Raw genomic sequence first — 25620 nt, 5'->3', positions numbered from 1 at the left:
GAATTATTGCACTAAATATAAATGGTTATTAATAAAAAATTCAACAACTAAGTAGTAGTGATTAAATTCAGCGTAAAGTTAAATTCATATTCATGTAATATTGAAAAAGTTTCTCAGCTCTTAGTGAAATAGTTTCAGTGGGTTTCTTGAGTTGGAAATTTCCTTTCATTAAATTCAAATCAGTATTAGCTTTGAATAACAAGCAAAGCGAATGGAGATGTGAAATACGAGATTTTTTTAATTTTTTTTCATGAACTTTTCATAACAAGTGGTATACAAAAAGCTTTAAAACAATCCTCATATACTTTTCTTAGTTATTGATTTCGGTTTGAGAGATAGAGAGAGAAATATGGGGGGGGGGGGACTCTTGAGCATTGGAGTTTCGAAACAATAACAAACGAGCCCAATTTTTTCATGTGTCAATTTTCTTATTACTAATTAAATGTACTCACTTGACAAACTGCTCCTCTTATTTGGTGACCGACTTGACCACACGGCGCGTTGCATGATGACCAATCTGTGGTCTTCCAAGCGTATTCACTAATATCGTGCGCTGTTACCCTACAAACAATTACATTAACTTAATTAATTTAATTTCAATAATATTGTTTTACAATATTTGTATAATGTTTAATAAATAAATTACTAAAAATTTAGCAAATTAATCATTTCATGCTATCAATGATGAACGTAAAGTTCTTGGTGGAACTTTAGTAGTACTACAAATTAAAGTAGTTATTTTATTTGAAAGTAATTCATTCCTTTGATTTTATGACTTTCAGTAGTGCCAAAGAGCATAGATGATTTCACCAATATTACATAGAATGTATCATTAGAAGTAGTACCCGTAATTGCTTACCTATTTTCTGTCTGTGTTGTAGTCTCAATCAATTCATTAATATTCTCTTTAACACTTTCAACCCTTCCTCCGTCAATAGTATTTCTATTATAGTCTTCGTTAACTATAATTATATCAGAATCGTCGTCTTCTGGAAAAACTATTTGCTTATCTTCGAAATTGACAGCTTGCGCTTGTGTCGGAGTTCCATAATTGTGGTACATAACTATTGGATCCACCATTCTTTGACCCCTCGAGTTTCCGACGGTCTGAAAATTCCAGAACATCTGAACATATCAATGAAACATGATCTAGGTGTTGCCAAATATGTGTTATGGCCAACAGTTACAAGAAAAAAATACAAAACATTTCTATTGGTTACTTTTTTAAATAAGTTCCAAAATGTAATTCAGAATCAGACTTGCATCTAAGATGCCTTGAGCTAGGCTGAAGTTTCGATGTCTTAGTTCAAAATGTCGTTAGCTTAGTTATGTATGTATACCCGTACGATTACGTATACCCAAAATAATACATATCACTTATAAAACTACAATTCACAAAAAAATATGTAATACTTTTTCTACATAAGTGATAAATAGCAAAATTAATAATGAAAATATTAAGAAATTAATGAAAATCAAAAATTTAATCACACTTCGTAATTTAATAATAAGTTAGTTATGAAACCCATTTTGGTCACATATGAGTAACCAATGTTATAACCCACCAAAGATGTGCCATGCCATGGAAAACTAGACATAATTCCCGTCAAATAGAACCTAGAATCCCATGAGCCATGCTCTATTCTGGTAACGGCTCACCTGTAGTTGCATTACAAGGTAATGCAGACACGGCAATAACCTGGATGCGCTGCTTCGTTTGGGCGGAAGCATCTGAGACGATACAGCAGTCTTCTTTAAGTATCCGAATAGCAGCGTGCGAAAATGTTACGTAAATTGGTATTTCAAGGAGCAAATTGGCTTAACATTAAACGATATTTTACAATTTTGTTCTTTCAGTGATAAGCGTACCAATATCGAGTGTTATTATGATTGATTTATTGTTCGAATAACATTGATTACCGCATTGTTGCAGTATTACTTTCATCTGAAGTATTCGTTGTTTTGTATTCACAGTAAGGTTTTGTTTTAGAATAATTCTAAATGGAATATAGTCAATTGAATAGAATTGACAGGGCTTGGCGAAATAATTCTTGTTACTAATTAAGAGATAAGAATATAAAATGTTCAGTTAAAACAATAAACTATGAGTAAGTATTATGTCATATTGATTTGTTAACAAAGTGCATTACTTTGTCTAATTTAAATACGATTTTTATAAGTTATTGTGTGTCAAATTCATGTGTGTCACTTCTATTGCACAATAATTAATTTAATAATACGAATTGCAAGCAATGAGAACAATTTATCTCGATTTGTATACACATTCACACATCGATTGATCTCGATTTGTAGACACATTCAACTTTTTTAAATTACCCTTTTTCTAATGAACTATGACGTGATGTTTCATGTATAAAACTTTTTTCAATAAATTGATATAAAAATAGTGTTCAATTAAAACCGAAAATTCTTTTAATTTATTTAGTTTTTACTTTAACATGTTTATTTTGTTTTAAAGCTATATTTCTTATTCAGCCTTATCATGAATTTTAGTATCATTTTAATGGCTCATAAGTCTGTCTCAAATAAAACGAGTTCTGTATAGGTGAGCCTATTATATAATGATTTGCTATCTTATATAATTCAGCTAAGTTCAACAATAAAAGGGGCATAGTAAACTTTATAGCGGAGTTTATGGCTGCAATAAAATTATTATTGAATGTATATTATACTAGTGGGTAATAAAGAACGTTGGGAGCAAGGTCATATGAAGGGCGAATAGCGATTTTCACTTTTGTCGTGTTATAAATGGAAAGTCGAAACCATTGTTACGTCTTAGGACGTATTTCGAGTGTATCGATATATTTACTGTTACGTATTTTCGTGACTATTGAGACGAAGATTGGCTTAATTTATAAAAATTAAAATGTCAAAGTAATAATACAATATTAAACGCTGTTTATTATCTTATAAATCGTAAATTTTATCTTAGTATAAAACTAAATTGAATAAAATACACAGAATAGCAATTTAAAAATGCAAATACTTTATAATTTATAGTAAAATGTAACGTTATTATTGCAAAAACATAACTCCTATAACTTTGCCTATTAACGATCATAATATATAAGCGCGTAGTCGTGCCATTATTTGCACATGCAAAAGCAAATAAGAATCATTATACAGTCTTTGAAAATTCGTATATTTTATTTTCGTTTCTATTTGCATTATTTCGCTACAAATGACTCCTAAAATTTTCTACTAATAAATTTTGCTGCTATGATTTTTACTGTGAATAATTTACTACCCAACCTATTTAAAGAATATTGTAATTTAAACAAATGTTAGTAATGTATATTTGTAAACATTTTGTAGTATTGAGAAATTTATACAGTTTGGCCTCTGTTAACTTTTTAGTTTTGTTATATATTTCTATCATTTTAATATTCATAGCTGTATATACAACCGGAAATTAGTTTAATAGATCGTATACAGTAAGCCTTTAAAATATGATTACTTTATATAATATTATACATACTAGTAAACTATTTGAAATATATTCTTTGAAATTACAATAGATATTATATAACTAATTCGTATACAATTGTTGATGTTATAGGTAAACATTCTGATTGAATATTTAGGTTTTATAAGAGAGATTTTTTTTAACTTTCGTAGAGAAATATAGCAAAGTACTTACTTCATTCTCGTCATAAATATCTCTTGCTTGTGAGTTGTAGCTCGGAGAGGCTTTAGTGCTGGTTGTGCCCGAGCCTCCGTACAATGCGTCCCGTACTTTGTCTACTTTACCTGTTAAGTAAAATACAATTTAACATTTAGTTCAAGACAACTTTGCCAGCTTATATTTGTTGTCAGTTGTTATAGCTACTGTATGGAAATTTTTATCATTTATTTTTGTTTGCTTTGTGTGTGAAAAGGGTAGGAAACTTTGTTCTATGATCCTGTACTAATGGAATATGGAAAATGTGGGAATTTTATAATTATATGCATTTCCTTTTTCAAATTGTGTGTCATTGTAAATAGTCTCAATAAACTGTGAAGATACGTGTAACTATTTGGCCTGTCTTTAATTGTTTTTATGTATTTTTTTTTCTTAAAAATTTAATAAAAAAATTAAAAAAAAAACATTTAATAAAAAACGTGTTAAAATAAACAATATTTTAGAAGTACTTTATACTTTTAATAATACATAGTAATTAATATTCGTCACAAGTATTTTTGTTATTAATAACTACAGAAAATGAGACTGGGAGGTCATTAAATTAATATACGTTTTTATATGGAATAAAACTTATTTAAATTTTACCAACCAAATATTTTAATGTCCACGATTTATCAAAGAATTGCATTTAAATATACATCAGTCCTAAGTTTAAAAATTCAATTAAATAGTAAAATATACATAGCTTTTACTGTCAAGGCCGGGACCTAAAATGGACTCTAAAAAGGTCGGCAAGTCCCTTGGTATTGTGGGACACTAAATGTGACCTTACAAGGACTTTTAGAGCGCCCTTAGATAAAAATTCCAAAGGATTTTATTTATGAAAGTAGATTTACCACTGAGTTATAAAAATATTTTATGTTTAATAAAATCTTTATAACGAATTTAGTTTTTTTTTTTTTTCGTTTGTATGAAACGTAATGAAAAAGTTGACAAGTTATTTGGATCATGATTTTTTTATCAATAAAAAAGTTATTGCGTAAATTAATTAGTACTTTTGAATTGTTAATATTATTCTTTAATTTATATATATTTTTATATGAAATGTACATTGATAAAAAGTTGATTCATAAAATGACTAACGTAATGTATAATATATAATAACTACTATTCTGCTAGAGCTAGTAGGATAGTCTACGACTTGCTGTCTAAACAATCAATCTATCTTAGATTTGAGACTAGTTGTTAAATATCTACGATTTTATTTTTGTTTTACCCACACATTAGGAATTCTAAACATTTTTGAATATCATATCAAAAATTGACCGCTCCAGCGGGGTTCGAACCCGCGTCTCCGACTGACCGTGTCGGCGCTCTAACCAATTAAGTTATGGAACGATGTACCCGCTAGATCGAAATTTTTGATATGATGATTTTTATATTCGGTTTAAGCGAACCGTGGCGCCGTCTATAGTGAGCTCTTTACAGAAACCTGTAACTATTCAAAGTTTCATATTACAATGAAAATCTTTGACAGGAAACGACACCATGCTATTTTTAATATCTACAATTTTATTTTTGTGTTACCCACACATTAGGAATTCTAAACATTTTTGAATATCATCAGACGCGGGTCCGAACCCGATATTCAAAAATGTCTAGCTGTTAAACTTTAATTGAAGCGACTACTGAAAATTTTTAATGTCCCACTGGCGGGGAAAAACCTTTTATGCAAGATACCTGACTTTGTATATTTTGTTTAAATATTGGCACCGGTATTGAGCACTCTGTGACAGAGTGGGGGTCGCTTTGTGCATTGTACAGAAGTCGCAAACAGCTATGTTCAGTACAAAAATAAAAATAAATAAAATGTAAAATTATTTTACACTTATTAAATATCTACAAATATTTTAAATCTATAAAACGTTGAAGTAAAATTGATCATCAGCGCTCAATATCCGTGCCTGTAATATAAATGTTATGGTTTACCTTTCTGTCTATTCTTGTAGTTTTTCTTTTGATCGGGAGGACGTTGCTCGTGGGATTGGTCGTCAGACCTTCCTCCTATCATGGCTCGGTAACGTCCATCAGCTCTGTTCATTAAAAAGACTTTTTTAATACACATGTTATTATTAAAGTTTTATTCTTACATTTTACTTGTATTCTTTCGAGTTTACCCTAGTATCGAAAATGCCAACAGGCATTATTAGCGTGTAAAACATTAAGTACGTGTATCATCTTCGTCGTATTGGATAAGGTCATCGGAACGGTCAGTGAGGGCTAATGTTAACACCTCAGATCAATGAGGGCCTGTTACACTAGTCGCTGATAAATTGTATACACATACACAAGTTACTGATAGAGTATTCTAGACTATAAACTGAAGGTAAAACAGGACTTTGTAGATCATGTTTAATTTCGAATGAAAAATTACAACTTTTGGTTTTAAGTTTATAGAAATAACTGCCAGAAGTGGAGTTTTAAAGGACGTAAAAAAGTTTTCTCTTTTGAGTATCAGCATACGTCAGACTAGTATAACTATGTTAGAAATTAGTAAGGGTAAAATTAATTTTAATATCTCATGTTGTTAGGTATGTTGATTAAAAGTATTTGTATATAACCATAAGACGTATGTTAACATTTTGAAGATAAAGATTAACATCTATCATTTCATTACTTCATCACTTCAGCCTATCGCAGTCAACTCTGGACACAGGCTTCCACAATTCGCGCCAAAAATGGCGTGAACCCATGTGTGTTGCCCAAAGTCATCACGCTGGGCAGGCGGGTTGGTGGTTCCCGTCTTCGGCCTTTGTATTTCGAAGCCAGCAGTTGGATGGCTATCCCGCCATCGGCCGGCTTTTTAAGTTCCCAGGTGATAGTGGAACTGTGTTATACCTTAGTCGTCTCTTACTACATCCACGGGAAGAAAGGGGGTGGCTTTATTCTTTACTACCGTAACCACACAGTAGTCTTTTCATCTATCATTTCACCTATCACTAATTTTCTTCTGAGATGAGATCGATATGCTTGTCAGATAAACTTACCTACTTGCTTTATTACATGAGTACAGTACATTGACAGAGTAGATATAGCATAAAAGATTTAATACGATTTTATTTTAAATGAACAAAAAATAATATTTTTTACGAATAAAAACATATGTAAATATATTTTTAATTAGTTACAATTTGGTTGGCATTTAAATATGTTACTTTACGAATCAATATTGAGTTAAAGCGGAATAAAATGGAAGCCATGTTATTTTAACTGCTGAAATTTTTTGACAATAATTCGTGATTCATTTTTTATTTACGTATAAATTCTTTTACGGTGCTATAAAGTCTATGATTTTAGTTGTGTCTAAGCAATAAATTATTTAATAAAATGGTTGAATAGTCTGATATAAAATCAAGACGAGAATAATAAAGCTTTGTTGGCGAATCATGAGCGTTCGACTTTACGATTTATTTGGCTTTTTCCGCGAATTTTACGTAACTTGCAACAACAATTGTAAAAACTATGCAATTATTGCTGTCTAATTGAAATGCAAAAGCGATAACTATGCGATTGATAGTTTTGTCTGAATTTAAATATATGCGTTCGCAGATACCATTGAATTATTTATGAGTAAGCTGATTTTAGCAAGCAAGTTATATAGAACTGGCGTTCTATATCTTCACGGTATTTTTTTTAAATTAAAATTCCACGGGTTCTAAAATGCCCCTACCTTTTGTTGAACATCACGCATTACAATACCACAGGCGATTCATTATTCGAAATACAAATCGACAGTCCTGTGTCTGCCTAGTAATGTTAGGACATGGTCCGACGCTGACGGATTTGTTTTTATTTGTTTTTTTTTTGTATACATAAACTCACACTCACACATGCACATAGACATACCCACATATATTTTAAGCTTATACGCTTTATTAGGTTACGTCATAAAGCAATCGATCGCACAGTGACAGAGCAATTATCGTTAATTGCTTAAATTTATGTAAGGTCATTGATTTATTATTCTGCTCACAATGCTATTAAATTCGCGAGGCATTTGGTTTTTAATAATTTGTTTTAGAACGAAGTTCCTTATCGCGCCGTACTCACACTGAGCGGGATGGGAGCGAGATCGAAAAGGCGTAACAAGACTTTTACCGACACTTTTTGGTATATTAGGTTTTTTTTTAAATTTTATTTATTTATTCCATGTAGAGCTTTGTGCTTATAAATATACCCTTTATTCTTTACAATAAATTATTATATAGAAATAAATATGTTTTATTTGTTTTCTTTTTAATTTAACTCTATTAACTTGATATTTTACAATAGATATTTGACAAAACGACAAACAGTTACCAAAATCCGACCGGTTCTGACCGGGGGTCCATAGACCCCTCACGCCGTTTTTTTTAAACCAATAAACATACCTATCAGATAACGGCGAAGAAGGTTCATCCAACGCTTTATGCCTTTCAATTTCTTCACTCGATGGAAATTCTCCAGGCCTTGGTTTGACAAGTAAAGTCAAATTCGCACTGGATCTACCGGCGACACAAGTGTAGACTCCATGATCTCGAAGTGAAAGAGATGTAATGCGAAGAGCGCCCTGTGTTAGAAAGAGATGAAATTATAAATACATATCGAAGAATTACTTATTCTCAAGGAGAGATGTACTCAGCCATTATTTGAATAATAAATAGAAATAATTTGAAAAATAGAACAGTTATTCCAAATTCAAATTATTCAAACAAATATAACGATTGCTTTAATAAAAACTTATTCAATTTTATTAAAATAGTTCCAGAAAGGCTTTTACAGACTTAATTAACCTAATTCAGTTGAACAATAGTTTGTGAAAGCTTTGTATATGACATGAGTGTTTATATTTAGTTAGAGAAAATTTATTATTGAATAAAGGCGGAAATTGCTTTTATGGTAACTGTATACTGTGTCATACACACTAACAACTCTCGGGAGAAACGTAAATCAATATAACTAAATTATGTACAGCGTATGTGTATCTAGGACTTTTATTAGATTCTTCTCCTGCTCGGACTTTAATCAAAACAAATTGAATATTTAATTATTTACAAATGGTAGTTAAATAGAAAAGTTTTGAATAATTAACTTACAATATGGATCCATAGATGAAGCCAAAATGATCTAATAATTAGAGCATGTGAAATGTCACATTTTCATACGATATTTACACGCTCTTATCTCTATCTTTTTTTCAAGAATCAAAAAGTACGACAAAGTTTAAGAGTTTAAACGTTTAATACTCAGCGGCGCCAGTAGGATTTTCTCCTGTGTTGGGGGTCCGGAAACACAAAACAAAACTACGACCAACATGACCAATACAATATGTTAAGTTAGTTACTTGCGGGGATCAAACCCGCAACCGCTAGCGCAACAGTCAGTGCTACAACCGTTACGCCAACGCAATATTAAACATATGTTTTTTCTATACATTAAAAAAAATATTTATTTCGCGATAAGGTTATTAGGTATACACACTTTAAAAAACGTTAAAAATATCTACTACGCTTCAGCCTGTAATATCCCACTACTGTTGGCTCCGGTCGTTATCATATACACCTACCATAGCGATCGATACTTATAGTAGAGAATATATCCAACCCGTATTGGAGCAGCGTGGTGGATTAAGCTCTGTTCCTTTTCCAACATGGGGAAAGAGGCCTATGCCCAGCAGTGGGAATTACAGGCTGAACCGTATTCTGTAGGTTGAGGTATTACTCCAGTCGCGCTGCTCAAGATTTTGAGCTGGATATTTTCTGCTGGACCCTACCTCAGTTATATATTAGCACTGGTCAAATAAGAAAGACGCATATTTTTCAGCAGTCTCTTATTCCGTCCAAATAATATATTAAGAGAGATATATGTAGCAATAAAATCGTGAGAATGTCGGATATACTTTAAAACGGTGACAAAATTTACATTCAAATGTTTTCATTGGTTTAATTTATGGGTCATTGTTGGCAACTGTTCGGTTCCTTAGTCTCGGAGTTGACAAAAAACTTGGGTTTAGTATCGACAGGTTGAATGGATTAGTTTAGGTCAGGCGATAGTTTTACTGTTCAGATGCGGTTTGAAGATACCGTAATGTTTACTTTTTCGTCTATATTTTAGTAAGAGACAAGAATAAATTTCAATTAATTTCATTTTAATGACGTTCTACTAGAATCGTTAGTATTCGCACGTTCTATTAGATTTTTTTTAATTGCTTTTAATTTTTTCTACTTTAACTTTTTTTAAATATTGTTGTGTTTTTTTTGTAATCGATATATATTTGACGTTCGTTAAGTGTGTGTAAGTTATGGCGAAATAAATGTTTTTTAGTTCATTTCATTGCTGTAACTACAAATATTAGAAAATTAAAAAGTACTTTAAGATGACTTAAGGTATACAAAGTTGAGTTGAGGTAGTAAAACAAAGTTACAATAAAAATGAGAAATATATAAAATGTAAAATATCCATGGTCAATAATACGTGTATGTATGTGTAATTTATACTTATAAAAAGCATTTTAAAATCTTATTATGAATGAGTTCTGTATTATAAGACAAAACTTTCTTGATTTTTTTCAAGTCTTGGTCAGCAAAAAATAAACTTGAAGTTTGATTGTTTAGATTGTAAAAAAGGTATTTTTTTTTTATATTTAATGCTTTACTAATTTTTTATAATGATTTTAAGTGACATTATAAAGAAACGTTTACTTAAAAAAATCGGTAAAATTACTTGAACTTTATTTATATGACAAAGTAAAAAATCTCCAAGAACTAGCTTAGAAGATTGAAGCCGTATATAACCGAAACCTCATTTCATCAAACCTTTTTAGATATTTTGTATTTTTTCGACTTCGTGATAATTTGATGGTCTTTCGCCCACTGTATCTTGGTCCTATTGTATCCTTTCACAGGACATTTGATTTTTACTTGAGTCCCGTAAAATATTGTCGCCGAACCGCCGACTTTTACCGTCACCTGAAAGAAATAATATTAAAGAAAATGCTGGTCTCTGAAAATGATTAAATTAAGAGCCAAAACTGCGCGATTGTTGACAAAAATGCGCGATTTTCGCTTTAAATGTAATGTTGAATTGCAATCAAAATGACAGGCTAAATTAATTTAGCTCTTGAACATCAAGAAGACAGTCACAGAATGACAAACTATAAAATAAACCTGCATGCTAGAAGTGTGATTTCTTTACAGTATAAAGGCTTAGACATCTGACATTTACAGACTGTTGGAATACAAACGTTGATCAAGATCTTTATGTGAGTGTTTTATTAGGTTCAAAGGTTTTCAACTTTATAACAATAAAGGATAACCTTTTATAACAATAAAATATAAAATGATAAATAATAAACGCTTCACACTCAACGGCCTTCAGTAGGATTTTCTCCTGTGTCGGAGGTCCGGAAACACACACAATACACAAGCACAAACGCCCAGACAACGACAAACATCTATATGGCCAATATAAATGTCTGACCGCCAGTGCAACAGCCAGTGTTGTGACAGCTGCGCCAACGATAATAATGCGAACGACGAACAACGAAATATAATTTCTTGTGATTACATAGAACACAAATATATAAGTAAGTTTTAAAACTAATCCAGTCTATTTTTTCACAACTTCACTTTTATTTTGAAGTTAATAGAAAATTCGTTTGTTATGGCTATTTTTTGAAATAGGGACTAGCCCGTTTAGCCCGTTGGGACAGTTTGCAGTTGACCTGACAGCTTTCTGTTCCGGGGGTTGTAGGAGCGATTCTTGCTTCGAGTCTGGATTTAAAATATATATGTATTAATATATATATATGTATTGTTTGTACGTAATTACTTAGGAATTCATCATACGAGACTTGAGATTTGAAAGGAATCAAAGTTGTTCTAATTCCCAGTAGCATTATTTGGTACAAATTTCATCAAACATTTTGAATAAAGAGATGATCATTTAAAAATTATCTCCTATATCATCATCATCACTTCAGCCTATCGCAGTCCCCCGCTAGACATAGAGGCCTCCACAAGTTCGCACCAAAAATGGCGTGAATTCATGTGTGTTGCCCATAGTCACCACGCTGGGCAGGCGGGTTGGTGTCCGATCTCCTTTATGTATTTTACGAAATAATTCGTTCTATTCTGCTATTCGAGTTTATGCAAAGCAATTAATCAAATTATATATTTTCTTTTAATGATGGGCTTAAAACGTATTTATCACTAGTAATTGATATTTCATTTGCTGTTTTATTCATATCATCATTAATGTTGTATTGTTACAAAGCCCGAACAATGAAAAATACTGTAATTTATTCAAATTGTAATGGGATAGTTGATATTAATTTTATCGTTCGTTTTCATTTTATAAAATGAAAATTACAAAGATAAAACATTACGATTTTATTGTTTTCTATTGTATACGCGAATTTCACTTATAATAATGAAACAATTTTTTCGATTTTATCACGGTCAACCATGGTCACGGGAGGACTGAGTCGTCCCGTGACCATGGTTGCTGTAAAGTATCCGAAACGTCGGACATGTAAAAAAAACCTAATAAACCGCGATAAAATCGAAAAAGTCTTTACATCATAATTTTTTCTTCTTTTTGATATACTACGAGGCTTTAATTTTTGTTTTTAACGTTAATATCCTTCTCTGTTCTTGAAGTAAGTAAATCAATTTGAAAAGTTAGTTTCATTAAGATCTTGTTAAAATAATAATGATACAGAATTTGGCACCCCGTTCTTGTGTTAAATTTTATAGGAATGTATTTTTTATTGTTGAATTTAGTTTTGTATACGAAACATGACGCTTACAAAACGGATGAATTATCGAGAAATCAAAATTTACAAGAACAAGTATAACCTTTACAGATAATATAAATATAAACACATCACACTCAACGGCCTCCAGTAGGATTTCCTCCTGTGTCAGAGGTCCGGTAACACAATACACAAGCACAAACGCCCAGACCACGACAAACGTCTATTAGGCCAATACAAATGTCTATAATGAGCGAGGATCGTACCCGCGACCGCCAGTGCAACAGCCAGTGCTGTGACAGCTGCACTAACGATAATATTTAAAGTGGTTCAATTCCCAGTAGGATTATTTGGTACAAATTTCATTAAACATTTGAATATAAGGATGATCATTTAAAAATTATCTCCTATATCATCATCATCACTTCAGCCTATCGCAGTCCACTGCCGAACATAGGCCTCCACAAGTTCGCGCCAAAAATGGCGTGAACTCATGTGTGTTGCCCATAGTCACCACGCTGGAGAGGCGGGTTGGTGACCGATCTCTTTTATGTAAGGATCGAACTCGCGCTGTGACCGCTGCGCCAACGCGTCGTCAAATAAGGATAGACTTAAATATTACTAAAGTGCCAAACACACGTACAGTCTTGATTATAAGCTGATACGGTAGCTAATAGACGCCTGCAACACCTGCATTAAAGGCGCATCATCTTTGACCCTTTACAGGAGCTCTGGTTATATTATACATCACTGGAACACAACACTACTTCAGACCATATTTAGCTGTGATATTCTGTGACCCACCTTCTTTTTCTTCGGATCATGCTGTATATACGATGAATTCGCTAACGATATTTCTGGTGACGACGTATCCAGTAAACATGGGCGGCTGTTGCATGATTTAGTGTCGGCTGGTCTAGGATTGTTGCACTGTGATGCCGGTCGCTCTACCACGTGTGACTGCGCCATTATTTGCTTACAAACCACCTGAGAGACGTGAATCAATTATATGTTAATTTGTAGCTAGTCCAAATTATAATGGTTTTTAATCGACTTAAAAATGAAGGACTCAATTCGTCTGTATTCTTTATTTGTATACACACCTGATAGAGACATGAATTTATGAGATGTTAGTTAACAGCTGGTCCAAGTTATAATAGTTGTTTTTGCTTAAAAACCAGTTAATGTAGAAACGTGAGTTAATGAAATGTTATTTTGTAGTTGGTGTCAGTTATCGTGGTTTTATTAACGCCTATTAATATTTAACTTACGCATAATTTACGTATACTAACATATTAATTTTTGACATAAATTTTTTATATATTTTAAATTTTGTTATAATCTATGCATATAAACGAAATTGAAGTGTCTGTCAGTGATTTCAAAATAACTGTGTTTTATCAAGTGCATTAAGTTATTTACACGATAGTAAAACACAATCAAACTATTTTTAAACTTTTATCTGTCTGTCTTTCTGTTTGTTTGGGATTTTTTTATGGCTGAGCAGATTTTTATGGGACTATCACTGGTAGATAGATGAGGTTGTGGAGTCACGTATAGCCTACTTTTTATCCTGGAATTATTACAAAATCAGTATTTACGCAGGGATACGCTATATTCTTTTTAATACTTTTTTTTAATATTTATCTTTATGTCTATACACCTGTCTCTGGAACGGCTAAAATAAGATAAAGGAGGTTACATGGCAACATATACTCTCATCTCATTGTTCCCATAGGATCAGGACCACGTCGTTAAAAAAAAATAATGAGGATGAAGACAGAATCTTCCAAGCAAACGAAGTTGCGGGTACAGCTAGTATACCATATATTGAACGACTATCATTATATAACTATCATTGATTTTTTTTTTCTTATATGTTATAGTTGTGTTTGCCTCAGGATTGTATTAATTTTTATTTTACTTTCTACGCTTCAGCCTGTAATATCCCACTACTGGGCATAGGCCTCTTTCCCCATGTAGGAGAAGGATCAGAGCTTAATCCACCACGCTGCTCCAATGCGGGTTGGCGGATATATTCCCTACTACGAATAACGATCGCTATCAGGTGTACATGATAACAACCGGGACCGACGGCTTAACGTGCTCTCGACCCACAAGGACTGCACAAACACCCACTTTTTACTTTCTAGTGTGCAACAACTTACTTCACTAAAAGCATTACTTTTAAACAGATTTTTATATTAGACTAGCTGTGCCCGCGACTTCGTCCGCATGGAATTTAACAAAAAAATTATTGTTGAGTTCGCAAAGTTATAAAATAAATAAATTTCTAATATAAATGTAGCCTAAGTTACTCCTTACTACATCAGCTATCTGCCAGTGAAAGTCCCGTCAAAATCGGTCCAGCCGTTTTAGAGATTAGCCGGAACAAACAGGCACACAGACAGACAAAAATATAAAAAATGTTATTTTGGGATTATATGTACCGTGTATACCAACCATATGCAATTAGTCAAAGCGGTTATATTAATATTACAAACAGAAACTCCAATTTTATTTATTTGTATACATTAATAATTACGTATATCCGAATAATACACATGTTCCCTATAAAAACAAAATAAGAAAGCAAAATAACGTAAATATAAAAACAAAACGAATAGGGGAAGATTTTATCAAGAAATTGTGATCTTTTCCAGACGATACTGCGGATAGAAGCTTTATACGCTTCTGTCTCATCGGTAGCAGAATAACGAACGAAAATACGATTGGAATACGTATATACATTGTGGAACCGATATAAACTAGCGCTGAAGATATCGGATAAATAGTTGGTCACCTAGGAAAAATTGTACTTGTATTTTCGATGTGTTTATGTTATTATAATTGTGTTTCCAAACAAACGAAAAAAAAACCGACTTTAATTATATCGACAAGTAATACTACGTAGGTAGACGAAAAAATAATCAAGTAAATTCGCATTATCAAAGATTACTCCAAAAGTTGTAATCGGATCTCGATGAAATTTAAATGTTATCACGTGATAAACATCAGCTTTCGATTAATTTAAAAATGATGAAAACGGTACACCCAGTAAAAGGTATGCGGATTTTCGAGAGTTTTGCTCGATTTCTCTGGATTTAAAAAATATATATATACAGTCGAATTGAGTAACCTCCTCCTTTTTTTTTAAGGCGGTTAATAAAATATTGAACAATTAAATGTACTTACAGGAATGAGGTCACACTGGTTAATAACAACGTAAAGTAACACAAGATAGTTATTAGTAAATAAGTATAGATCGTAATAGAATATGTGACAATTAATTCGTTTGCACAAATTAATTATCAAAAGAGTCTAGGTTAAGCTACTTGCAGGATATCAACATGTCATGCCAAGACTGCCTTAGCCGAGGTAGCACCGATCGTTTTATACACGTCAGAATGACTCGAGTAATAGTGAGTGAGGGTAGGTGATTATCGAACGATGTGATAGGTGTCGTGATCGGTGCATCAGAGTGCCTAGTGCGAATTTCGTTTAGTCTTCTCGCAGTAACGGCCGTAAACTTTAACTTCATTTTGTATGAAAATTCGTCATTTCAACCTAGTTCTCGTGTTTGCCGCTAGATGACTCTGTATCGATTGTATCGTATACTATTCTTTATCGTCTAGGCTGCAGTGTTTAAATTCCTATGCAAAATAATCTTCACGTATAAACGCGTTTCTCTCATGTTTCTGTGAATAAAACTCGCACTAGGCACTCTGTTGTTTATAAATTCCTTGCTAATTGCGTACGACAGCGCAAGTGCCGACATTCATATTTGGTCGGGTAAAATGTTTGTACGTGTTTTATAAACCAAAGAGGTTATTCTTCAATTTATACATACAAAATAAGAAAAGATTTTTTTTCTGGCTGTAATTAGTTTTAATTGAAATCGAACTGTTTTGTAACCTATGTATACAGTTCCAGTTACCATGACATGTCTTTTGGTGTTTATGTATTAAATGGATTTCTTTTGATATTATTTAATTTACATTGTTGATGATGTTTTCATTTTTTTAATCGTCGATGTAAAGTGGTTATAGTTTTTTAACGCGACTTTTTACTTGTAATTATGTTTATTTATTTCTTTGTGGTGTACAATAAAGTATATTATACAAATATAATTATTTTTCAACACTTACTTCTCTCTGTTTCATACCACCCCCGCAGGTCTTGGAGCATTTCGACCATTCACCAGCATGCCACCTTACTGGGCAGTCGAGGACGTTGCAGTACTGTCGGTCTGGTGGGGGCGGTTGCGGACACATACTGTTTGGTACCACCACTGTATTTGTACCACCGCGAGTTACCTATTAACGATTTAAAATGTAGTTAAAAATGTTTACAAACTCGACCAGAACGCGTAACTAGTAAGGACCGACGAGAAAATTTGATTTAAGTTTCAATTGCGTTCAGTTTTTGCTAAAAAAAAGCATATTTTTGCCCTAAAATACTTTATCTACTAATGAAAATATACACAATAATTCAAATTGTATGGTCTAAGTCTAACCGATTATTTTCTTTAAGATTTTGATATATTATAACTTTTGCTCAATGTTTTCATCCACTGTAGTTCGATAGTAAACTGAAATAATATAAATAAACGCTTCACACTTAACGGCCCCCCTTTTTTCCTGTGTCGGGGGCCCGTAAACTCACTATATACAAGCACAAACACACTATATACAAGCACAAACACACTATATACAAGCACAAACACACTATATACAAGCACAAACACACTATATACAAGCACAAACACCCAGACCACGACAAACATCTATATAGCCAATGCAAAGGTCTGTCGATCCGATCGAACCCACGACCGCCAGCGCAACAGCCACAAACCAGACTGCTGCACAGACTGCAGACCACTGCGCTAACGCGTCGTCTAAAATAATTAATTTTAAAAATTTCGATCTAATCTTTGGTCAAATTAAATTATTATCACGTATAAGCATAAAGAACCGTTTATTTTACAGAACGTGTCAAGATTCACATGGGAATGTAAATTGAACGGAACGAAAACAGCCAAGGTAAAAAGAACGTTGTTATTTGTGAACCTATATTTATATTTTCATATCTGCGCTAATGTTAATATTTTCATTAATCAATCTGTTTTTAAAGCATTTAATTTAACAAACAGAAATAAACAAAAAATTTGAATTAACGTATGTTTTAATAGCAATTCAAAAACGCAGGTCTTATGATTACTATAAGCCATAGCAATACCCGTGCGAATAATTAACACTAAATAAGAAAAAAAAGATTATTGACCGTCAGTCTTATTGACGTTCTTTCTTTCTAAATTAAAGCCGTCATATATATATAATTTTAATAATTATTTAGTTTACAAAAACAAAAGCAATAATATTTTTTTTAAGTTATGGATGCCGGTAGAGCAAGCAATTATATATAAAATGATATATAATTTATGTGGAGTAATTGTGAGGTTTTTTTCTAAAAAAGGAGGCAAACATCTTAACCTTAGCGTATTAATATATATGAACAAACATGTTCCGATATTCCTTGTACAAGTAAATTTAAAAATAAAAGAAATGTGATAAATATAAACAGAATAATCAAAATTTTATTCTCTTATATAAATAAATAAAAAATTCGATCTAAATTCAAACATCATTCCCATCTAATATTCAATTCAAGCACAATACGATCAAAAGAAACAAGACTCCAAGACGCAACTCGCTAGAGATTTTCCTACTTACTTCGTGAATGCATGTGACTTCGCGGGTCTGAATACCGATTCCGCAAGACTTGGTGCATTGAGAAAACTCCGTATAGTTCCACCTGTAAAGATACTTATGTATACTTAAACACTTCTACAGACGAATTGATAGTTGTATGATGTTTGATTATTTATATATATTTGTGTTTTAAATGTTGTTAGTATGTATAGAAGTTTTGGATAATGATACTTTGTCAATGTTTATGTGTACTGAGTAATATGTCATGTGTAGATGTATGTACATGTATTTTTTATTATACGCTAGATGTCCCGGTGAATTTCGTATCACCTACGTATATATGTCAAAAATATGGACAAACGCTTTCTGAACGCACCTAAATATTTGACAACTAAGTGACAATTTTTGTTTTGACAAGACACCAAATGTTTCACAGTTGGAACATTTTCTATGGGAAAATTTAACTGTCGTTCTTACAATTTTCTGTTACTTATTATTTGATTTTTTAAATATAAAGTAATCTCAATAAATAATAAATATCGTTTCATTTTAATTTATATAATTATATACTTAATATATTTGATAATGAGAAACACGTTATGCCGTGATTTTATAATATGAAAAATATTTCTTAAGGACATCTACCAAAACGTTTCCAGCCTTGGCCTAGTAGGATCTATATCGGAAAGTAGTGTGCGTTGTAATCAAATAGTATTCCATACGCGTCATGGCTTTTCTTCATTGCCTCAACGCGTTGAGATCGAATAGCATGTAAGCCACGACACGAATTTCGCTATTTGGTCTTTCTTTGATTGCCACAACGCGTCGTGCGCGTTTTCATTAGAGCCATAACACGAATTTCGCTATGTGGATGTTTTACTGTGACCACATCGCGTTGTGAGCTATTTTTCCGCTCAATGAGCGTTTTCGATCTTTGAGCATAACATATACATTTATATGTAGATTTCAATACGATAATTTAAAGATTACGACGATTTTACTATTACTATATTAGTTTTTAGTTATATTTATGTTGAAAAATTTTGACCTTTATCTTATATATTATAAAATAATAACAAGGAATCGCCGTTATGTATGTAAAGCTGTACACGCATCACTTCCAAACGACTACATCAAATAGATTGATTTGTATAAATATGATAACAAAAGAAATTCGACATATTCACAAAAACAAAAAATCGCTGGCGTCAAAGATATTTAACACTTCAATTATAACTTAAAATAGATACAGAATATATACTCGTATTAAATATACATCTCAATACAGAGACGGTATAATAGACTTATACATTAAACCGTAACAGTAGTTTTAACGCAATGCACTGGTTAAACAGTATTCCAGGGAGCTTTATGTAGTAATTTAATGTTATTTTCACAAACGCAACACGATGAAAACCACACGAAATCAAACTTTAAACACATAGATATAGAGTTTAGAATAGTGTGATAGGATTTAACAGGCTGATACGTATAATGCAGTGTAAGCGTGTTTAAAATATAAATTGAGCTTGTTACAACGTTATTATACCGTAATGCATTAAAAATAAACGAGTAACTTATGACATATGATGCATTACACCAGCATAGACCAGCGTTGTTTTAAGTCGCTTCACTATTTCCGTTTTAGATAGGGATGTTAAGTTATCCGGTTTTCGTTGTGAATATTTTGAATAATATTTTTATTTTTGAATATTTACATATCAAGTTAAACTTATCTTTTGGAGACTTTGTTTTCACTATAAATTGTAAACGTTTAAAAAAATAATACTTTAATTGTCAATAAGGAACTTTTATGTAAAGATCTTATCTTACATTTTATGTATTTAAAATTTATATATATTTTAAAAATTACATTTAAGTAAATTGAGCCAGCTTTGCAGGGGCGGTCATACCACTGATAATGATTTTTTACAGACAAATCCCCTGTCTATATAGGGAAACACTGAAAACATGACATAACATACCATAACGTGTACTCATGAATTTGTAATATAACTAAACTTTATGTATATATCTCCCTGTTACATACAACGTATATACCAGTCTTATTTACATTTAAAGAGAACTTGCGAGTTTATAAATATGTATTTTCGCCTTTGTACACTATTTTTTATTTGTAATATGCTATTGTGTTGATTGTTGTTGTGTAAAATAAAGAGTATTATTAATTTGTACGATTTTATTTTTGTGTTACCCACACATTAGGAAATTCTATCATATCAAAAATCCGACCGATCGTTCTGGAACGTTCGATTTTTGATATGATATTTAAAAAAAATGTTAAGAGTATTATTATTATTATTTTATGAAAGATAGCGTTTTCTACTCACCGGGGCGGGCAGGGATGGTCGTTACAGGTACGTACTCGGTTCTCTGGTTTTGTATTAGGGTCGCACATGTATGGAGATGCGTTTTTACCATCTTCATCCCTCACACACTGTATTATGAGTTCCTACAAAATAAATATAATGCCTTAGTCGATTATAGCATAGTAAGGAGTATTATTGGCGATATTAAATTTTCAAGTTTTTTCATTTATTTATAAGTCTTTAATATGTTTAGTTGCGATAAGTTTATTTCGAAGATCACAGCAAAATAATACTGTTTTCAAGCAGTATTGTGTTCCTGTTGATGAGTAAGGTGACCAGAACTCCTGGGGGGGTTGGGGATTGGGTTGGCAACGCGCTTGCGATGCTTCTGGTGTTGCAGACGTCTATAAGCTACGGTAATCGCTTACCATCAGGTGAGCCGTACGCTTGTTTACCAACCTAGTGACATAAAAAAAAAATCGTGTAAAGAAATTCACATGTCGCGTTAAAATTTAAGATATTTTATTTATCCACTTGAATGGCCTATTTAATGACCCTTGAATAGTCCTATGTCTGCTGTGGGATATTGACATATTATTACAGGGGTATCTTGAAGTATAATAATATTGTGTCACTATTCGTTATATGTAATCAGTTGTTCGAAACTCAATGATAGAAAACGAACGCAAAGAAATAAGCGAAGTCAAAAAATAAAGTACACAGCAGGAAGCATCCTGTTCTAAATCTGGAACAGCTCGACTGGGGAAATGCCTCGACCTCAAAAGATCACAGCTTAATAATATTCCTTTCAAGTAGTGTTGTGTTCCTGTGGTGAGTAAGGTGATCAAAACTGCGAGGGGGCTTGCGATACTTCGAGTGTTGCAGGCATTTATAAGCTACGGTAATCGCCTACCATCAGGTGAACCGATTGACGCTTGATTGCCGACCTCGATGTATAAAAAAATAAATAAATAAGACTATTGAAATACCTGAACTCCACTTAAGCAAGATGCGCTACAACTAGTGTATCCCTTCTCCTTCCACGAATATGATTTCCCGGGCGATCCAGGCGCCACTCGGATGTTGCCGGATGTACCCATTAATGACCTGCTATAACACATTACTCTTAAATGAAATGAACTAAAGAGCTAAAGAGACATTTTATAAGTGCTTATAAAGTACCTTTTTTTATTTATCGTACTAGCTGATGAATTGAATTCAAAGTTACAGTTTTAAAGTTATTGAAACACAAAAAGTTGCTAATCAAAAGACCAAAAAGGTGAGTTGAAAATAAATGAATAAATAATTTAGCTCTTATAATTGAAGGTTATCGTTTCAAATAAATATTTCATAAGTATAAATAAATTATTTTGCTTTTACAAAAAGTAATCTTAGCACAAATCAATTTAAATAATTTTTAAATTTAAATAATTGTTTTAAATATCATAAGTATAAATAAATTATTTTGCTTTTACAAAAAGTAATCTTGGCACAAATCAATTTAAATAATTCTTAAATTTAAATAATTGTTTTAATTCTAATATAAATTTTAATTTAAACTAATTATAGACAACTTAATAACAAAATCTAATTTCTCCAAAAATATCGTATAATTATCACTGAAATTATGTTCACACGTTATCGTATATTGATAAGATTCTTCGTATCGAAACTGTTATCAGTACGTTAATTTTTAACGAAGTAACTCGTGTTAATACTACAGTCGACACTAGGATAAAACTAAGCAAAATGTCTTTAGACGTAAACATAAGTGAACCAGATGAATTTAACTGTTTTGAACTACACGAGTGCATAAAAAGTGTCGCAGAAATATATAACATTCATATTTTCACGTATCATGTCGACCTTGTGTGCGGGAAAGGTGAAAATTATGTAGCTAATGTATTCAGAGTAACTATTAATGAAACAGATAAAGATAATAGTGTTAGTTTTATAGTGAAAACGCTTATCAACACAGTTAGACAAGAATTGTTTCGTGAATTGCATAAGAGAGAGGTCAATGCATACAAACAAGTTATTGAAAAATTTGTTTTATTACAAAATATTTTACCAGATAATGAAAGAACTGTTGTACCTAAATGTATATTTGCAAGCACTACGAAGAACAATGAAGTTATAATTTTAGAAGATTTGTTATTGCGTGGTTTTGTTATACAGAGTAAATTTAGTAAATGCGAAAACTTAGATTATTCTGGAGTATGTTTCATTATTACAGAATTAGCCAAATTTCACGCATTATCATTTGTATTTCAATATGAAGATGAAAGTAATTTCAAATGCATGAGTAACGAATTTAAAGATCTAATTTTCCAGGACAAGTTTTTGAATAAAACCAAATTGAGAAACTATTTTCATGAGTCGTATTTAATGTCTCTGAATCTCATAACAGACACAGAAGCTAAAAATAAACTAGAAAAAGTAAACGATAAGTTAATAGAAATTCTCAGAATGTATACAGAGGCGAAAAATTTTAACGTATTTTGTCATGGAGACTGTTGGATAAACAATATCTTGTTTAAGGACGAGGTAAGTCAAATATTTGTCAAGTCTAGTAAAAAGAAAGCCGTGGTACTATTTTTCTAGTCGTAGAGTGAGGCTTTTGTATTAATTCGTTATTTATTTTAAGCGATACAGTACACTGTTAAAACGTTGTAATTTAATTTGGAATAAAATTTTATAAAAAATAATTTAATTGACACCTTTGAAAACACTTTCAACTTTTAAATGGACTAATTAAATGTATATTAGTGATTTCAATTAACAAAATTGTCAATTTTGCTTGAAAAAAGGTATAACATATTTATTTTTTTACTATTTTCAGGGCGAAGGGAAACAGTTATGTTTCTTGGATTTCCAAGCTATGAGATATGCGAGTCCCGCGACTGACATTATCTATTTTCTGTACTTATGTACCGATTCGACATTCAGAACGGACTATTTTGAAGATCTCAAAATAGCATATTATAAAACATTAGAATCGTTTCTAAGGAAATTTGACATTGATGTCAACAACGTATATCCCAAAGAAGAATTTCATAGAGACATAAATGAAATGTTGCCCTATGGCTTACTAATAGCATTAGTGGAATTAAGAATTGTTACAACTACGCATGAAGATGAAATGAATTCGTACGACTCTGAGGGTAATATTGATACCTATGAAGATAGTAAAAGGGAACCAAATAGAACAAAACTATATGAAATTCGAGTGAACGATGTAGTCAATGATTCAGTGAAGAGTGGAGTTATGGACAGACTTTTGAATCTTGTTGAAACGTGTCAAAGCAGTTATTTATGTTGATAATTCACATTTATGCAATTATTCATAATCATATCGACTGTTATGCATTTATTAGAGAAATTAGTGGAACAAAAATTATATAAAATAAAAAATGCCTGATTGTGATATTGAAAATGAAATAATTTATCAAGGTTTTAATATTATTACTCTCATTATTTTGTTTATTTGCAATAAACTTCATATCGTAATGTAAAAATGTTATATATTTTTTAAACTTCTGATAATATAGAAATTATTGCTACAATGTAATCTTTTAAGTTATCTTTTACCTGTCACCACCATTATAAGCTGGAATGCTGGAGTCCCCAAACGAAGTTCCATACGCCATTGAGCAGGGTTCCATAACGCATCTTTCAGTTTCTTCAGTCGGCTTTGGTCCCATACATTTACTATCTGGTAATTTTGCAATCGTTCGACTGAATTCTAAGAATATTTTACAGTGGACCTCTCTTTTCCTCCAGCCTTCACCGCAGGTCACGCTGCACGGTCCCCAGTCATCATCTTTGATGTAACTATAAAGAGAAACAATTTAGTTTGTTGTTTATAATTGATGATAGCATTGCTAAAGAAGTCGACGTGCATGATTGGATGCGATATTTAAGACTACGTAATTGAAATGGTTTGATAATAAAACATCAAGACACTTGCAGAATTTTCGTTGGCTGGCAATCGCATTCACCGGATCTCACGTCGATGCATTAGTGCCTTAATATCGTGAATAACATTCATTGTTCTATTTAAATTCTAAAGGGGTTCCACACATGATAACACATGCTAGGTGCGAGGATTCGAAACTCTTGTAGAAACTACTAAACCTAAAAGAATAGTTCTGGCTGGTATATGTAGAAGTATGTGCACCAGTGTGTCTGTGTGTAACTGCGATTGTACCTGGAATCTTAGTTTAAATTTGTATTTAGCTGTAAGCAATAGCTATTCTATATAAAACCACTCTGTGAATCATATGAGGAAAAATAGCGTCGTTGGTGTCAGTGCAGAGATGTAGTATCTTAGAGTATTGGAAAAGTATTTCGAAGCAAAACAAAAAGTAGATAAACTTTAGTCAGTGTAGAGGGTGCAAGGAAATATAAATTTTATAGTGCAGTGCATAGAGTTGAAAAAAGGGTAAATTTTTGATTAAGTAATGGTCCGTGAAAGGTAATGAACTGAAGGGGTTCTCGTGAGATAATCGAAGAAAGTGCAAACGAAATTGATCACAATCGAACTAAGATAAAAAAGTGTAGTACGATCAATTTTCCTTTGTATAAATTTTACCTATCATCTAGGTTGTTTTAAAACACGACTTTCAGGATCCAAAGGATCTATATATGCCAGTTATATTTATTATAAAATCGTCCTTAAACCATTCAAAATAAGATTGAAAATGGTTCCAAGACGATGTACCAAAGTGATAAAATATAAAAGCTATGAACTAAAAGAAACGACAGCCACTGGATGTGTGTATGGGGTGGGTTAATGTTATTAATTGTAAAAGATGTGATGTTGTATCGAATCCAAAAGTGAAACCTTTAATTAATACTGGTTAAGGTACAATACCTTACATACAACCAGCCACACGCAAAGAATATTTTGTAATTGCTGAAAACAACAACAAAATACTCTGAGCTTAGAAAATACAATATAAGTAAAATATTTTGTTGAATGAACATTGAGTGTTTACAACATAAATTAATATTTGCAACTTCGACTAACTTTATAATTTAATTGACTCTATAGACAATAATAAATAAGACATTTTTAATTAAATAACTAGTTAGTATAAGAAGTAAATTTTTTTTTAATATAATTTAATAACTGTTAGA

The 25620-nt window shown here is 31.9% G+C and overlaps 1 protein-coding gene across 1 annotated transcript in view; it reads right to left on the bottom strand.

Annotated features, from left to right (window-relative positions):
* Positions 1 to 25620, bottom strand: part of LOC123664382 (protein madd-4) — a 147732-nt gene that overhangs the window by 7061 nt on the left and 115051 nt on the right. The window contains exons 12-25 of the mRNA XM_045598927.1: positions 24070 to 24312; positions 21468 to 21588; positions 20500 to 20621; positions 18170 to 18251; positions 16586 to 16753; positions 13242 to 13424; positions 10498 to 10650; positions 8074 to 8252; positions 6691 to 6693; positions 5633 to 5736; positions 3662 to 3771; positions 1660 to 1752; positions 860 to 1125; positions 453 to 561 (exon numbers count right to left, since the gene is read on the bottom strand). Coding sequence (XP_045454883.1) covers positions 453 to 561; positions 860 to 1125; positions 1660 to 1752; positions 3662 to 3771; positions 5633 to 5736; positions 6691 to 6693; positions 8074 to 8252; positions 10498 to 10650; positions 13242 to 13424; positions 16586 to 16753; positions 18170 to 18251; positions 20500 to 20621; positions 21468 to 21588; positions 24070 to 24312 — 1936 coding nt within the window. The remainder of the gene's footprint in view (positions 1 to 452; positions 562 to 859; positions 1126 to 1659; positions 1753 to 3661; positions 3772 to 5632; positions 5737 to 6690; positions 6694 to 8073; positions 8253 to 10497; positions 10651 to 13241; positions 13425 to 16585; positions 16754 to 18169; positions 18252 to 20499; positions 20622 to 21467; positions 21589 to 24069; positions 24313 to 25620) is intronic.

This window comes from Melitaea cinxia, chromosome 22 (genome assembly GCF_905220565.1).
Source record: "Melitaea cinxia chromosome 22, ilMelCinx1.1, whole genome shotgun sequence".
Classification (NCBI taxonomy): domain Eukaryota; kingdom Metazoa; phylum Arthropoda; class Insecta; order Lepidoptera; family Nymphalidae; genus Melitaea; species Melitaea cinxia.
Note: the sequence above shows the minus strand (reverse complement) of the source record. Positions and strands in the feature narration are given on the sequence as shown.